This window comes from Micropterus dolomieu, linkage group LG21 (genome assembly GCF_021292245.1).
Source record: "Micropterus dolomieu isolate WLL.071019.BEF.003 ecotype Adirondacks linkage group LG21, ASM2129224v1, whole genome shotgun sequence".
In the NCBI taxonomy this organism is placed as follows: Eukaryota; Metazoa; Chordata; class Actinopteri; order Centrarchiformes; family Centrarchidae; genus Micropterus; species Micropterus dolomieu.
In genome coordinates this window covers 18,945,177-18,961,001 of record NC_060170.1, presented here as the reverse complement: position 1 = coordinate 18,961,001, position 15,825 = coordinate 18,945,177, and the positions used below count along the sequence as shown (strand labels likewise).

Here is a 15,825-nt window from a genome sequence, read left to right as displayed (position 1 = left end):
TTCTCTGTCTCCTCAAGAGTGTTAAATTTTACTTTCTGCCACATTCCTGCTGCCCCTTTGCCTCATTCTCTCTCTTTTCCCGCATCCTTACTGCTGCCTCTCCTGGGAATTTTGTTGCTGTGTCTGTGTTTATTTTTTGTTCACATCAGTTTTGCTGTTTTGCATCTGTGAAATCTGCAGCAGATGTTCATATAATTCCATATAATACTCTAGTTATTAACCATGTCTCTTTGGTCCATCAGCCAAGGTAGAGACACAGGATTTGACCCAACAAGTGGCCTACTTATGATATCAGATTCATGGATATAAACAGACAGGTTTCAGAGTAGATACAGATTTGTCCTCACAGTAAAAGAGTTTAGAAATGTCTGTTTCTCTCCAAGTTTACTTTAGGCATTTAATAGTCTTCTTGTTGTTATTCAACAAGACTATGCTAGCCTAGTTTTACTGGACTGTGTCTGCAGGCCTGTTGAGAGGACACAGTGAGTGATCAGAAACAACACCACAGCGTTTTTTCATGCAGGATAGTCTGTAATCAGATAGCCACGTGTTTCAGTTGGTCTCTTGTTTGGTTGACAAGATATTTCTTGGTCACTGAAGCAGCGGCCTCAGTAAGCCGTATAACTGATGATTCATGGAGCTGTATGAGAGAATGTTTGTGGGAAAGTAACTAATGTCTGCCCAAAAGCATCGTAAGGTTCGTCACTTGGCTCTTAGTTTTTGAATAACGTTGTCAAAGGGGTTTTCAAACACGCCAGATCTTGCTATGCAGTTGCTAAGTTGGCAACACTGACACAAGTGTGTCCCATTAGAAAATGTTATGCATTTGCTCTTAAACAATGTGTGTCAGTCAGTCAGACACATCGCCTCTGTGGTCTGACAAACATGTAATGTTAAAAAGAGCTACTACATTCCTCCTGTCACAATGAATCCAAATATAGTGGATTGAAGGTTGCCTTTCACAAGTGCTTGGACTTTGTTTGACATGACTGTTTAATGAGAATATAAAGCATAATATGCTATTTAAGTCAGCTGGCTTTTGATTATTGAGAAAAGATTTCCGCAATTCCATTTGTCAGTGAGAGGTGCACTCCTCCACTCCAGTCTTTTGAGAACTTTCACTCTTGCTTTAAATGTTCCTCCTGTTTAAAGTGAACAGGGTCATCTCCATCTCAAAATCTATGCAGGAGTATTGCTTTGATGCTTGTTAGACTGCTATTAACAAAATCAGATTTAAAATCATCATTTGATCAAGAATACTTTTCTGAGTGTGTAATCTGATCAAAGTTAGAGTCTTGAGGATTCCAGTTTTGGCTGCCTGTGAGTCTGCTTTGGTGTGGTTAGTGTAATGGAGGTCCTATGGGATGAGCAGAATCAAGGAGAGTAGTTAATGGCTTTCTAGTGAACAGGATCACATGACGCACACCAGGCCAGATTAGGACATATGGCTGTGTTCCTAGCCTGAGGTCATTTGGAAAGGCAACGGTGATGTGGACTGAACAGATGATATTCCAGGATCAGTCTTTGGTTTGCATGTTTACATTTCTCAACTCATTCTAAATAATTAATTAAATCATTGTGCTTTAGATAATATAAGACTTTATTGATCCCACGATGGGGAAATTTTGTTTGTTACAGCAGCTCCAGATACAACAGATGGCAAAAAATAGAAAAATAAGAATAACAGAATAGGAGCTATATAAACATAATATATACAGATGCGACAGATATGAACATTGCACTGGTCGAGGAAAGGAGATGGCACGGTGCAGAAATCTACAGCAGAATAGTGTAGAGTAAATAAATAATCTATATGATATTGCATATTGATGTTACAGAGACAACAAACCGTATTCCCTCATGTCATTGTTGTGTTGTAAAGTCTGACAGCCGCTGGATTGAAGGACCTGCATTAGCACTTTGGCTCTTCTTGAACAAGACATCTGTGTTGTTGGACCAGTTCCGTTTATTGTTGAGGTGAACACCCAGGTATTTGTATGTACCGACCATCTCGATATCCAAACCCTGAATGTTCACCGGTGTAGTGTGATGATCCTTCCTGCAAAAGTCTACCACCGTCTCCTTTGTTTTGCTGGCATTGATGTAAAGTCTGTTAAGCTCACAACAGTTGACAAAGTTAGCGATGACCTCCTGGTATTACTGATTGTTACCTTCAGATACACGCCCAACAATAGCAGGATCATTGGAGAACATCTGCAGGTGACGGTTGCTTGTGTTTTGTCTGAAGTCTGATCTGTACAGGGTGAAAAGAAAGGAAGCGAGCATAGTACCCTGTAGAAAAATTTAGTGATGTTTTGCATTTTGTTATGTCCTGAATTTGATGTGTAAAAACTTCTATCAACAAACGTAAATAAATAAAAGTTAAACTTTTCATCTGTCTCCCTCCAGATATCAGAGAATTTCTACTTTGATTTGAACTCAGATCAGTTTAAGAATTTCTTGAAACCTCACACTCCACATGTGGATCCGTCCTCCCTGGCCCGATCTGCCATCTTCTCCATCACCTATCCTGCTCCAGATATCTACCTGGTCATCAAGGTAATAATGAAATCCATATCATTGATGAAAGAACACTGTATGTGGCAGAAGTAACATAATTCTGCTACTTTTCTCCTGGCTTTACACTGAACAAAATTATAAACGCAAAACTTTTGTTTTTGCCCCCATTCATCATGAGCTGAACTCAAAGATTTAAGACTTTCTCTATATACACAAAAGGCCTATTTCTCTCAGATATTGTTCACAAATCTGTCATTATGGCCACAATAAAAGGCCATTTTAAAATGTGCAGTTCCATCACGCAGCACAATGCCACAGATGTCACAAGTTTTGAGGCAGCGTGCATTTGGCATGCTGACTGCAGGAATGTCCACCAGAGCTGTGCATTATCTGTGCAATACCCATGCTGTCTGATCAGTATCTTGCCACACCTGTGAGGTGGATGGATTATCTCGGCAAAGGAGAAGTGCTCACTAACACAGATTTTGACAGATTTGTGAACAATATTTGAGAGAAATAGGCCTATTTTGTACATAGAGAAAGTCTTAGATCTTTGAGTTCAGCTCATGATGAATGGGGGCAAAACTAAAGTGTTGTGTTTATAATTTTGTTCAGGGTAACTTAGTCCTGCTCCCAAATCAGTTTTATATATCCTGTAATTCAGTGCAGTGCTGCCTTTGTATCTCTTGCTCTCTCGCTGTATGTATGCCTTATGCCTTGAGATGCTTGGAAAGGCTTATGTGCGACCTGTCTCTGTTATAGATTGAAAAGGTTCTCCAGCAGGGAGAGATCAGTGACTGTGCTGACCCGTACATAACAATGAAGGAATGTGACTCTACAAAGGTATGTGGCAGAGCAACTATTTATCACTAAAAACATACTGCACATTTTGACTTTTTGCTTTCCTCATTAAAACTCGTATAAACTTGTATTTTATATTTTAAGGTTGAAGACATTTTTAGCATTCATTTTAATAACTTTCAATTTTGCGTTTGGTCCTTCAGAACAAGGACAAGCTTGAGAAGCTGCGAGGTCAGGCGGAGATGTTCTGCCAGAGGCTGGGCCGCTATCGCATGCCCTTCGCCTGGACAACCGTTAATATCATGGAGGTTGTCTCCACTGCTGCGATAGACCGCGATGTCACCGACTCTGACAGCTTAAAAGGAGGTGTGTTTTTCCTGATTAGTGTCTTTGTTTGACAGATATATGTTGTGATGACTTGCACGCATGTGTCTGCATTTCCATAGATGTTTACAGCTGTGTGTGCATCATTTGACCCATGACCACTATACTTTGTTTTTCTAGGTAAATCTAGCAGCATTGACCGGAGAGCACAGCTTCCCAGGAGGAATTCTGAACGTTACAATACCATTGATGATCAATTTTGTACCATTTCTGCGTTCAAACCTGCCACCATCACTCTCAGCCCCATCTTCAAACAGGTCTGACATCCACGAAGGAGAGAAGAATCTATAAAAATGTGTTACTTCCTTGAGACCTAAGATACAATACATCAGACAGACAAACTGGTGGTTACAGCCTGGCCTTGTCTCATCATATGATCAAACATGCCATTCCATCATCATTAGTAATGTTTTTACCATGAAGCACTGACTTTGGATAAATACTGCTAATTGTGCATTGACATCTCTGTTAAAATCATCTAAATTATCTTTGAAGCAAAGGCTGCAACTTACTTTTTTTATTCTGACATTATATTCGGAGGTTGTTGTTTGCTTCTTGTCACCATGGCTTTTCAATTAAATCACTCTGTTGTTAACTGTGCGTATGTGTGTGCGTGTGTGTGCGTGTGTCAGGAGGGAGATCGTTTGAGTGATGAGGACTTGCTCAAGTTCTTGGCTGAGATCAAGAAAACCTCCACTCCACAGAGGAGATTCAAGACAATACCAGGTCATCTCTCATCACCTCTTTTTTGCTTTATTATTTGAGGGATTAGTTCTACATTATGGGAATTAGGATGATTTGGCTTCTTGCAGAGAGTTGAGAAGATTGATACCATTCTCATGTCTGTCTGTTGGATGTAAAGGTTTATGTGCTAGGCAATTTCTTTGGCTAGATGCAGTTACTTCCAGGAGTCTTGTCGTCACCAACGTGTTGTTTTTAGCCTTGTACAAACATTTTGTACGAACAAATTTGATTCAAATGAGACATAACGTTTTAATTAGTGAGCTGTAGGGGTGGTGGTTGGCAGATTTTGTTACCTAGTTTGCTGTTTTTCCCCATTGCTAGTCTTTATGCTGTGCTAAGCTAACCAGACACAAGATTGATTTCTCAACTTACTCTCTGTAGGAAAGTGAAAAAGCGTATTTCCAGAAAATGTGGAACTATTCCTTTAAAGTTTGGATTGATTTTATCAGTGTGCGTCTGTTTGGTTATTGATTATGTGAAGAATTCAAATGACATGACGTGATATCACATGATATATGCAGTACACTGTTTATGCAGGTGACTGACTTGTGAATTTCACTTATCGTGTCTTCTAGGTTCCATAAAACTAGACATGTCTCCAGTCCACGTCACGCCATCGGCATGTTTGTCCACTGAACTCATCCCTCTGATACCTGTGGCAGAGAAGAATACTCGGCTGACCAAAGAGGTGCTGGAGTTTCCATCCAGTGAGGTTTATGTCCCCCACAGCATTTACAGGTGGGTTATAACTGAATGATCACACACTTTTACACTTTGGGATATGGCATTTTATATCCACAGCTACTCAACACAGGGGAAGGAAATAAGATTTTTATTTTTATTTTTCTGATCCAAATCTTTATACATTTTTGTAAGTATATCAAGTAGATTGTCAGAGTAAAGGAGCTCTGCTTATACGCAACTTGCACCTCAACAGGATGCAATACAAACAAGGTTTTGAAAAGCAAGTGATTCATGGCTTGAACAAGGTTTGTTTCCTCGATAGACAGTTTACTTCTTTGAAAGGGTAGAGGCAACAGTCATTCTGTACTCATCACTCAAGAGCTGGCATCACTTTGTGGCTTTGCTCTTTTTACTGTACTGCCTATTTTTAGGCCTTTCCATACAGGCTACCTGTGAAATTGCCTCATAGTGTAACACAAGGGAGGTTGCCTGTGTGAGCAGAGGTTTAAATCAACACTCTGTTCCAAAATGGTTTCTCTTGTAACAAGGCATTAGTAACTTCATGTGTGAACAAGTCCTGTGCATGGCAATTACATCGTGACATTCTCTGAGCATTCGTTCATTGTACTCTGCGGTATTTCCCTGTATTCCAGGTTTCAAGACAGATTACAGTGTAGTATTAAAACCACAGGTCACAGTAAATTACTGGTTGTTCTGACTTTTCTGTGACATTACTGTCACCTTACAGCCACATGACTTTGCTGTAGCTGTACAGAAAGTGCCATCTTGTGATGTATAGTGGGACTGCTTGATTTTATTACACAAAGGTTTTCCATGATTTTTTCATGTATTAATTAAACAGGAAGTTTTCCCGCAAACTCTTTCCCTCTTCTCTTTTCTATATAGGAACCTGCTCTATGTCTACCCCCAGAGGCTAAACTTTGTTAACAGGCTTACATCATCAAGAAACATCTCCATCAAAATCCAGTTTATGAGTGGAGAGGACCCGGCCTGCTCCATGCCTGTGAGTGCTGCTGGTTATAATCTGTGATCTCACAGCACTGTTATAACAGGGAAATTGATTTTCCTGATAATTCCAATGAATTTGCTCATGGAAGTGTGTGCATCGCGCCATTTAATAACACAAATACATACATTAAAGGGTAGGTTCACATATTTTCAAGTCTGTCTTAAAACAGTAGCCAGGCATCCATCATATGAGCACTAAAAAAAGGTTTTGCTTGCTGTATCTTGCTGTGTCCTATTCATACTGACTATTAAGAGATCCCTTCCTAATGCACTTTTGGTGTAAGTGATTGAGGATAAAGTGCATAGTCCCTGTTGTGTACAAAATTCAAGTGGATAGCTTAAAAAGCTATAGCCTTTTTAGTCAAAAATTCCTACTTTGTGTTTCCCTGGACTCTATTTCCCTGTTGAGCTGCTGTGGGGGAAAAAAAACTTTTATTTTGGAAGATATCCACTTGATATGACTTATTTGGATGGCTGAAGCCTCATTGTAGCTTTAGATAAATGTTTGTATGTCACTTTGAAATCCATTGTAATTTTTACCAATTCCGTGTTTTATGATTAAAGCGTATTTTGCCATCATGTGATGGATGAATAAAATTTAATAAGATAAAAAAATATTAAACATTCAATCAATGTCAGTGAATTTATTATGTTATGCAAATAGGCTATGTTTATAGAAAGTCCTCAGTGAAACACAGAGAGCAGAGGACAGAAACAGTTGTATTGTTTTTTCTGTTCATTTGGCTTAAGTGCTGTGGACCAAGTCAACCAAGTCTTTTCCATGATTCCAGCTGTGTTTTCCACGGAAATCATAGAACCCTACTTTTGAAACACAGACGCCCCTGTCTTGCAAACCGACGCAGATGTCATTTTCATGTCAGGTGCCCTTGTTGTTTAAATAGCAAATGCACTTGTGCCCATCTGTGCGCCCATGGTCTAAAAATGAGGTGTGGTCAGGCAAACTGTTAGCTCATTGCTGTCTGGAGACAACAGAAAGTGATTGCGCCATTGGCCCAAAAAACTGGTCTAAGTCAACAGCGCAGTACTTGTCTGTTATTTTAGGGGCGCATTACTCCGATGGTAAGAGAGACGCTGTGCGCAATTACCTATGGCATTTACCGACAAGGCTCAGCAGCGTAACGTCATTGATTATTAAAATCTCCCGACACGCCGACACTGTCAGTCAGGATCTCATTTTAATTCATGTTCTGTGTTCTTCTACACATCCACAAGGTCTCACACACAGTGTTTTGTTTTGCTGCTTAAATCCCCCATGATGTTTGCTATCACTTTATTGCGCACATGGAAACATTTAACATGACTGACAGCAGCCTCTCTAATCATATAAGTGAATCATTAAAGAAAACACTCATGCAGCAATAAAGCACAAAATAAGTCAGTTGATTGTTTTAATAATGCGTCATTCATCCGCCATTATAATAGCAATGCGCATTTTTTCCAATGGTAAATTAGCAAAATTGGAGTTGGACACACCCCAAACGCACCTGCGCCACGCGATTCAGGCCATGCGCTTAGATTGTTAAAATAGTGGCCTGAATGGAGGAATCTTTTATGACGGAAATTTACACTGAAAGATTATTAGGAGGGGGTCCTTATGGACAGGAGGAATGAAAAAATAAAAGTAAAATAAAAATCTTATGGGCATCTGACTGTTGTATTAAGACATACTTTTGAATTGTGAGCCCATGCTTTAAGGAGTTATTATGTAATGTTATGTGTGTTCTGAAAGATTTTTTTAGAACAAGTACAGTAACATTAATTACAGAGTCACTGGTATAGACGAACAGCCCTGTAAAATGCTGTCTAGAAGTTTATGCTGTTAATTATAAATTATTGTACCTTTTTAATATGTTTTCCCCCCCTGTCCATTCTCAGGTCATTTTTGGGAAATCAAATGGCCCTGAATTTTTACAGGAAGTCTACACCCCTGTTACCTACCATAACAAGCAAGTACACATTACTGAGTTTACATTACATTACACGGTTTGTGATATCTTGTTTTTGTCATTACTCTCTCGCCCCAAATCTCTCTCTCACACTCCCTTACATCCCTCTTTTCCTCTGTTTCTTTCATTGTTACTACCTATTTCCCTATCTCTCAGGTCCCCAGACTTCTATGAGGAAGTGAAGCTGTCTCTTCCTGCCCGTCTGACGGAGAGACATCACTTGCTGTTCACCTTCTACCACATCAGCTGCCAGCAGAAACAGAACCAGAGCGGCAGCTGTGAGACGCTCATTGGATACTCTGTGAGATTTTGTCCTTTACTACTTACACACACTTCACATGTACACAGTGCCTGCTAACATTAACATTTACTAATTCCATCCTCACACAGCCACAAGCATGGCTGGAGCTACTTGTAAAAACACAGAAACTATGTACAGCATTGTCTGATGTTAAAGTGTACATTCTCACTGGTCTCTTTTCATCTAGTGGCTGCCCATCTTGAATAATGACCGACTGCAGACTGGTCAGTTCTGTCTGCCCATTGTCTTGGAGCGACTGCCTGTCAACTATTCAATGCACACGCCTGAGGTATACACATCTATTATGTGTACATTGTAAAAATTCACTCATGTCCTTATAGTGCAACTAATATATAAAGGAGCAAGTATTCCCAGAAGGCTGTAGACATATTAAGGACTGACCATAGACATGGAAGACACAAAGTTACATTTCCTGTGTCTCTGTTGTATAGAAACTTCCTCCTCAGGCCCCGCCAGTCAAGTGGATGGAGAGTCACAAAGGACTTTTCAACCTTGAGATACAGGCTGTGTCATCTGTACACACACAAGTGAGTAGTGGTTGCACACACAGATGACTGTCTTTTTTGCGGAACCACTCTTTCTGTCTTTGTCTGTCATGCACACAAGCAGATTAAATATCAATGCATGTGCGCACACAGAGCACAACAAGTATCCAACCCTGCTGTAGTAAGACATCCACCCTGGAGTATTACATGCACCCTGTCTTATTACATTTATTTCTCTGTTTCTTTCTGTTGTTCCTGTCACCTGCAAGTACCACAGTGTAACAAATCATCCCTTTTTCGGTACCAGGACAACCACCTGCAGCGTTTCTTCACCCTCTGCCATGCCCTGGAGGGTGGCGCTACATTCCCGCTGCGGGTCAGGGAGGAGAAGATTCCAGAGAACAAGCTGGAGCATGAGCTGAAGCTCAGCATCATCTCCCTGTCCTCCTCCAGTTTAGAGCCTCTGGTCCTCTTCCTCCATCTGGTGCTGGATAAACTCTTCACTCTCATCATGCAGCCCATGGTCATCGCTGGCCAAACCGGTGAGAAGTTTCAAGAAGAAGATTCAAATAACTGTGAAATGACTGTTACTGCAGAGAAATGGCACCTCACACATCTTGGGGAATTTTAGTTGGTGCTTTAAACATTTTTTGTATGATTCATTGCTCATTTATCAAGCAAGACTGTAAAACATGCCCTTTTCCAACATTAGGATTTGCTGCTTTTCACTGTTTTGCATTGTTGTATATTGAATATCTGCGTTTATGAAAGCTAAATCAACAAGTCATAGAAATTGTAACTGGTACACACATTGATTGCAGGGCTGCAACTAACAATTATTTTCATTGTTATCTTTATATGTCAATATATTTTTCAATTTACTGTTTGGGCTACAGTATAAAATGTGAGAAAATCCCAGAGCTGAAAGTATCTGCTTCTGATTTCTGGTTTTGTCCAACCTATAGTACAAAAGCGAACTTCAAATTATATAAAACAGCAAAAACATCACATTTGAGAAGCAAGAACCAGAGAATGTTTAGAAATTTTGCTTAATAAATGACTTAAACGAGCATCAACGTTTTGCAATGTGCAGCTAAATTTTATTCAGATTTTAAGACCGTGGAACGATAGCTTTTTATTTGTAATGATGATAGTTTGGATCATATGTTGTCCCATTCTGTTATTGATTTGATAGCTCTAACATTTTGCGTGCATGTTTATTTCTGTGTCCTTCAGCCAATCTGGCTCAGATAGCCTTCGAATCAGTGGTGTCTATTGTCAACAGTCTTCATAACAGTCAGGAGCTTACCAGGGACCAGCAGGGTAGGAACAGCCTCTTGGCGACTTACCTTTACTGGGTGTTTCGCTTGCCTGATCCCCCTCAAGACATGCAGAATGCAGGTACAGACAAGCATTTATAAGTATGAATTTGCATTTTTGTTTTTTGTTATTTTTCCTTTATTATATTTGCTGTGGTTATCTTAAGAACTAAGAATTTCGCTTTTTTGCATGTCCATGGAACCGTCTTCAGGTTCAGGGAGTATGATACCTTCTGCCGAGAGCCGTTACAGCACCATGGGTCGGGCCACAGCAGCCACAGTTGGCAGTATGCTTCTCCAGTCCAGAATCCGCAGCAGCAGCAACCCTGACATACCCGGTCCACATACCTCTGCTGAAGATGCTGAAGTCAAAAACATCTTTTCTGCCAAGGTACAGAAGGTTTCCCCAAATCAAATCTCCCGAAATGTATCTGTAAGAGCAGTCACCAAAACATTGATTTGCATTTGTGTCACATAAATTAAGTTCAGTTTTGGAAGCTTTCTGCCTAAAGAAGCTGCATAATATCTATGTACTCTTATATATTTGACAAACTATACAGCATGGACACACACACACACACACACACACGTGTACACGCACACACACGCATGCGCACACACACACGCGCGCGCATGCACACGCACACACAAAGCGCAGTATGTAAATATCTCAGCATGATTGCAGATACACACAAAACAGTCATTTGCTGTTCATCCCCACAGTACATTAGGTATTGTAATAGGCCACTTGATGCCCACTCTAATGAATGCATCCATCACGTTCAATGTGATGGAACCTGTGTGTTTCTGTCTCCAGGGCCACAACAACCCAGGCAGCCGCATGTCCACCTATGTGGACGTGAGCAACCACCAGAACCCGACAGGAAGCACCAGGCCCTCTAACAGAAAGGTAAAAAAGTAACTTTTTCATGTTTCATTGTATGTCGTATTTCTTGAAGCTGCTTTAATTCATCTACCCTAAAGCAGAAGTGACATCCTTCTGTTGTGAATATTTTGGATGTCTTGTCTCCTACAGATGGAAACAATAGCATCATGTGAATTGATGATGTCAATGGTTGACACTGACATTAAATCAGTGACCAACTCTGTGGCCCCTGTAGACCCTTGATATATTCCATCCAACTGAGTTTCATCTGAAAGTTGCCTTACAGCTGTTTCTCAGAAAATATACTTTAGGTGGTAATATTCACTGTCCTGTGAGTAGTTCCACAATTTGTAAATAGATTACATTATCACTGCAATCTTGTTGTAATTATTTTGTGGTTGAAGTGTGAAATGGTAATACATTCTATTTTTTTTCTTAAATAATTACTGTTTATATTTTCCATTCATTTACTTTGTGGAGAAAGCACATTGACCTGAAAATAAACAAATTAAATTATATCTGGTGACGTTTAGCTAGAAACTGTTTCTTGTCTTATACTTAATTTAAAAAACTAAAACTTTGTTAGAAGAATTCCTTTTCTTACTGTTAGGATTAAACATGAATTTTACAGCACTCAAACTTTAAAAGTCCTGCTGTACAGCTTAATACTGTAAGTAGAGCTGTCAGGCAGCCACCAGTTCCCTCTTGTAGCCACAGGGTGGGAGTGTGACACTGAGGACGCTGGTAATGCTCTGTGTTTGGGTTTTGGTCAATGTTTGTTCTCCTGTTCAAAGCTCAGCCAGTGTATTAAAATGAAGTCACAGTGATATTCAGTGTACTGCTTGTAGATACTCCATTTAATAAGATATTGTTTATTCAATTAGCCACCAAAGGGTTTGTGTATTTCCTCCCTTGCAGCAGTTTCATGAGGAGCTGGCCCTGCAGATGGTCGTCAGCACTGGGGTCTGCAGAGAGAACGCATACAAATATGCCTGGTTCTTCTTTGAGCTATTGGTTAGTGTGCTTTTTCTTTTGTTGATGTTGAATTTGCAGAGGGTGTTTTTTTTTTTTTGATTGACACTTAAGTAATGAATTAAATGGATGAATGGGTGTTATAAAAATGACTCATACCAAACAGTACATGACCTCGTGGCCACACACCTTAAAAGATAAATGATGGTTTTATTGTGTGATGAATAAAAGGGCATTTTGAAATCACTGCAGTCTGTAATTTATCAAGACGCCTGACAATTTATCACTTTGTTCTCTGTTCACTCTGTGCACTCAGTTTTGGAAGTCTATCATCACTCACATTCACTTTCATCCCTTCAGTTCATCTCACTTAATTTATATTTCTTCCTTCAATAACTTCACTAGAGGATGCTCACCTTAATTAATTGAAGGCATCTTTTGAAATTTGACTGAAAAATGAACATAGAACGTGATAATAAATAATTGAACATTGCTCTTTTATTACCAGGTCACCATTTTTATCATATCAACTTTGCATCTGTCATATTTTTGACCTACATGTATATTGATCACTCATGCTTTCAGTTAACATGCATTTCCCTATTTTGTTTGTGTCTTATTCGCATTTCGTGTGTGTGTGTGTGTGTGTGTGTGTGTGTGTGTGCACGCGCTTAAACAGGTGAAAAGCATGGCTCAGCATGTGTCTCAGCTCGACAAGCACAGTGTCCCTCGAAGAAGTCGCTTCTCTGACCGATTTAAAGATGACATCACCACCATTGTCTCTGTGGTCACAGCTGAGATTGGGACCATCCTTGTCAAACAACATAAAGTAAGGAATATGATGATGATGACGACAGTACATTTTGCTCATCAATATCAGACGAGTTTCGTCCCCAAAACGTTTTACTGGTCCTGGGTTGGGTAGAAGCGGTTTCAGCCTCTGTGTACATGTTGTCAGTGTTCTCCAAACAACAGGAAGTTGGAGGTGCTAATTATATTTGCCTCTGTGGTATCAGAAGCACAGCTTTCACAGCTAGATGCTTGGCAAGACCCACTCAGTGCAGCTCAGTGATTAATGTTTGTTGATTGTTCTTGTTTTAGGAGGTAGAACAAGCGGAGAAAGTCAACATCAGCCTGGCCTTCTTCCTCTATGACCTGCTGTCTCTGATGGACCGAGGGTTTGTCTTTCAGCTGGTGAAAAACTACTGCAACCAGGTAGAATAACACTGATAACAAACCAAAACCATGTGACTTTAAACACATTTATCCAGTAAGTTCCCCTGTCGGAGCTATTTTTGTTTCTTGACAAAAATTTTTGTTTTGTTTCTGAAAGAAAAGGCTTCCATGCGTATTAATGTGTCTTTTTTATGAATTAATGAATTTTATTTACCCTCTGTATATGTTTTGAAGAACTATCATGTGTTTAATTGATTATTCTTTGCTCTATTTCCCTTCTAGATGTCAGCTAAGAGCGTGTCAATGCCAACGTTGATCAGCATGCGTCTGGAGTTCCTGCGAATCCTGTGCAGTCATGAGCACTACCTCAACCTGAGCCTCTTCTTCAGCGGGCCTTCCTCCGCTCCCACATCACCGTGTCCATCTATCTCCTCGCAGGTCTGTTCACTTGTCAGTCAAGATTTGCACTAATGTATATTTGTAATTCAGGCATTCAGGGGATTGTTTCATCATTGACAGTGAATAAATACAACAATCTGATAAACTGACATTCATGGCAAGTCACGTATATTTAAACAGCCCTACAAAAAATGGTTCTGACAAGGGTTCAAAATCTGTGCTGCATATAGCATAAAGATCCTCTGTTTCGATAAAGAATATCATCATAGCTGCAAAAACATAGTAAGTGAGGAGTGTGAATGTTTGGTCCCGTTTTAAGAGAAAATACAATAGAGTAATAAGGAGAATTGAAAAGAGGAGTATTAGATATATTAGATGGGATTTGCTTTAAAAAGGGCTGTTTAAAGGTACTTTACTTTGCATTAAGGAAAAAATGTACCCCAGTTCTTGCCCCTCTCATTGTGTCTGTCTCTGGTTCATTTCATCTTTCCATTCAGAGCTCCGGCTCGTGTAGTTTCCAGGAGCAGCAGAGGATCTTGGGGCTGTTTGAGCTTTCTCAGGAATTCAAGCAGCAGCACTACCTTACCGGTCTGCTGCTGACAGAGCTCAGCGCCGCCCTAGACATGGAGTCAGAGGGGTAAGGATACATGGACACTTTCAAGTTACCCCTAAGTTATTGCCTCCATGTTGCTTTGTTATTTCAAAAATGCAATGTACGTAAAGTTCTTTCCACTTTCTTTCAAGGTTCTCACATAATTGACATTACCTTCCGTATATAGATTGATCAAACTGTTGCAAGTCACAAATCAAAGAAAATCACAGCCTCAGGCTTGCAAACCTGCTTTTGATATGGACAGATTCTAATAAATATACAACACCCCAAATTGCCAAATACTGTGTATAACCTCTGTAAGTATTTGAATCATGTACACCTGTAATGTAATTAGTGGGTTAAATAAACTTTAAAAACTTGTATGTGTGTTCAAAGGGGAAAGGTCCAGAGAAAGGCCATCAATGCCATCTGCAGCCTGCTGTGTTCCCATGATCTTGACCAGCGCTGTGATAAACCTGAGGTCAGAGCCAAGGTGGCTGGCCTCTACCTCTCCCTGGTGGGGATCATCATTGATTCCACCAACTATCTGGACTTCACAGGTATATATGGTATCAAACACACAAGTGCTCTGAGATATAAATTGTATACATGCTCATTCAATAGCAAGCACTTAAAGTCCGTGTTGATCCATAAAGTTCATGTCATTTCTCATGAAGACACGTACAGTATATAGCCTCAAGTTATTCATGGTAGAATAACACTTAACAAATGCATTTATCAACCATTATATGTCCACAAAGTCATAATGGTTCTGCAGTTTTTGTGAACTTTTTAATAACAAAACAAATATACCCACTCTTAAGAGTTGGTGATATGGTCAGCTTGCTGCCTCTTACAGAAGCTTGGTTATTTATCAGTTTCCACTAATTACCAATTTATCAAACCCACTGTTGTGTAACAGCATCTTTATCATAATAGTATTTTTACTATATTTCTTTGTTATGTATTGTGTATTATGTAACTACTACATACTACATAGGAACACACATTGCATTAATCTTTGATTCCGATGTTTGTTTTACCTCGGATAAAGACTCAGCAGTGTCAAATATTTTGCACAATTAAGACTTGAATGAATTTTTCACTTGAGTGAATTTATCCTGTGTGTTTCACATGTGACCCTGTCTCCGTAGTTTCTGACACGCGCGGTGGTAAAAACAAGATGGGCGGACCCGTGGATGACCTTGAAAATGTCCCACCCATAAATCAGTCTGTAGCTATGGCGATTGCCGGGAATCCCTTCAACACGCTCGGACGGAATGTTCTCGTTTCTATGGCATCGATGGTAAAATTCATTTAATATGTGATATGTTAGATTTTAGTATGATTTTTATTGCTTTTAAAAGTTCAGAAGTACCTGTCTGTGTCTGTGAGTAGTCTGCCTCCTAACAGGTGAGCTGCACTGAGGTAGATTGATTAGCTGTCAGAGCCACGCACACACTTCATCCATCCTGAAAAATCACACACACACACACACACAAACACACACACACACACACACACAAACACACAAACACACAAACA

General features: G+C 39.8%; 1 protein-coding gene across 4 annotated transcripts in view; it reads left to right on the top strand.

Annotated features, from left to right (window-relative positions):
- dock8 (dedicator of cytokinesis 8) overlaps positions 1-15,825 on the top strand; it is a 54,773-nt gene that overhangs the window by 20,894 nt on the left and 18,054 nt on the right. For 3 of the 4 annotated variants that reach the window (XM_046035153.1, XM_046035156.1, XM_046035157.1), the window contains 22 exons: positions 2,410-2,559; positions 3,283-3,363; positions 3,525-3,687; positions 3,826-3,962; positions 4,338-4,431; positions 5,025-5,187; positions 6,040-6,157; positions 8,059-8,129; positions 8,286-8,430; positions 8,618-8,719; positions 8,883-8,978; positions 9,244-9,478; positions 10,173-10,337; positions 10,468-10,646; positions 11,073-11,165; positions 12,060-12,155; positions 12,793-12,942; positions 13,215-13,328; positions 13,572-13,727; positions 14,186-14,325; positions 14,677-14,840; positions 15,435-15,586. In XM_046035153.1, coding sequence (XP_045891109.1) covers positions 2,410-2,559; positions 3,283-3,363; positions 3,525-3,687; positions 3,826-3,962; positions 4,338-4,431; positions 5,025-5,187; positions 6,040-6,157; positions 8,059-8,129; positions 8,286-8,430; positions 8,618-8,719; positions 8,883-8,978; positions 9,244-9,478; positions 10,173-10,337; positions 10,468-10,646; positions 11,073-11,165; positions 12,060-12,155; positions 12,793-12,942; positions 13,215-13,328; positions 13,572-13,727; positions 14,186-14,325; positions 14,677-14,840; positions 15,435-15,586 — 2,964 coding nt within the window. The remainder of the gene's footprint in view (positions 1-2,409; positions 2,560-3,282; positions 3,364-3,524; positions 3,688-3,825; positions 3,963-4,337; positions 4,432-5,024; positions 5,188-6,039; positions 6,158-8,058; positions 8,130-8,285; positions 8,431-8,617; positions 8,720-8,882; positions 8,979-9,243; positions 9,479-10,172; positions 10,338-10,467; positions 10,647-11,072; positions 11,166-12,059; positions 12,156-12,792; positions 12,943-13,214; positions 13,329-13,571; positions 13,728-14,185; positions 14,326-14,676; positions 14,841-15,434; positions 15,587-15,825) is intronic. The other variant, XM_046035155.1, reaches the window with a different exon arrangement.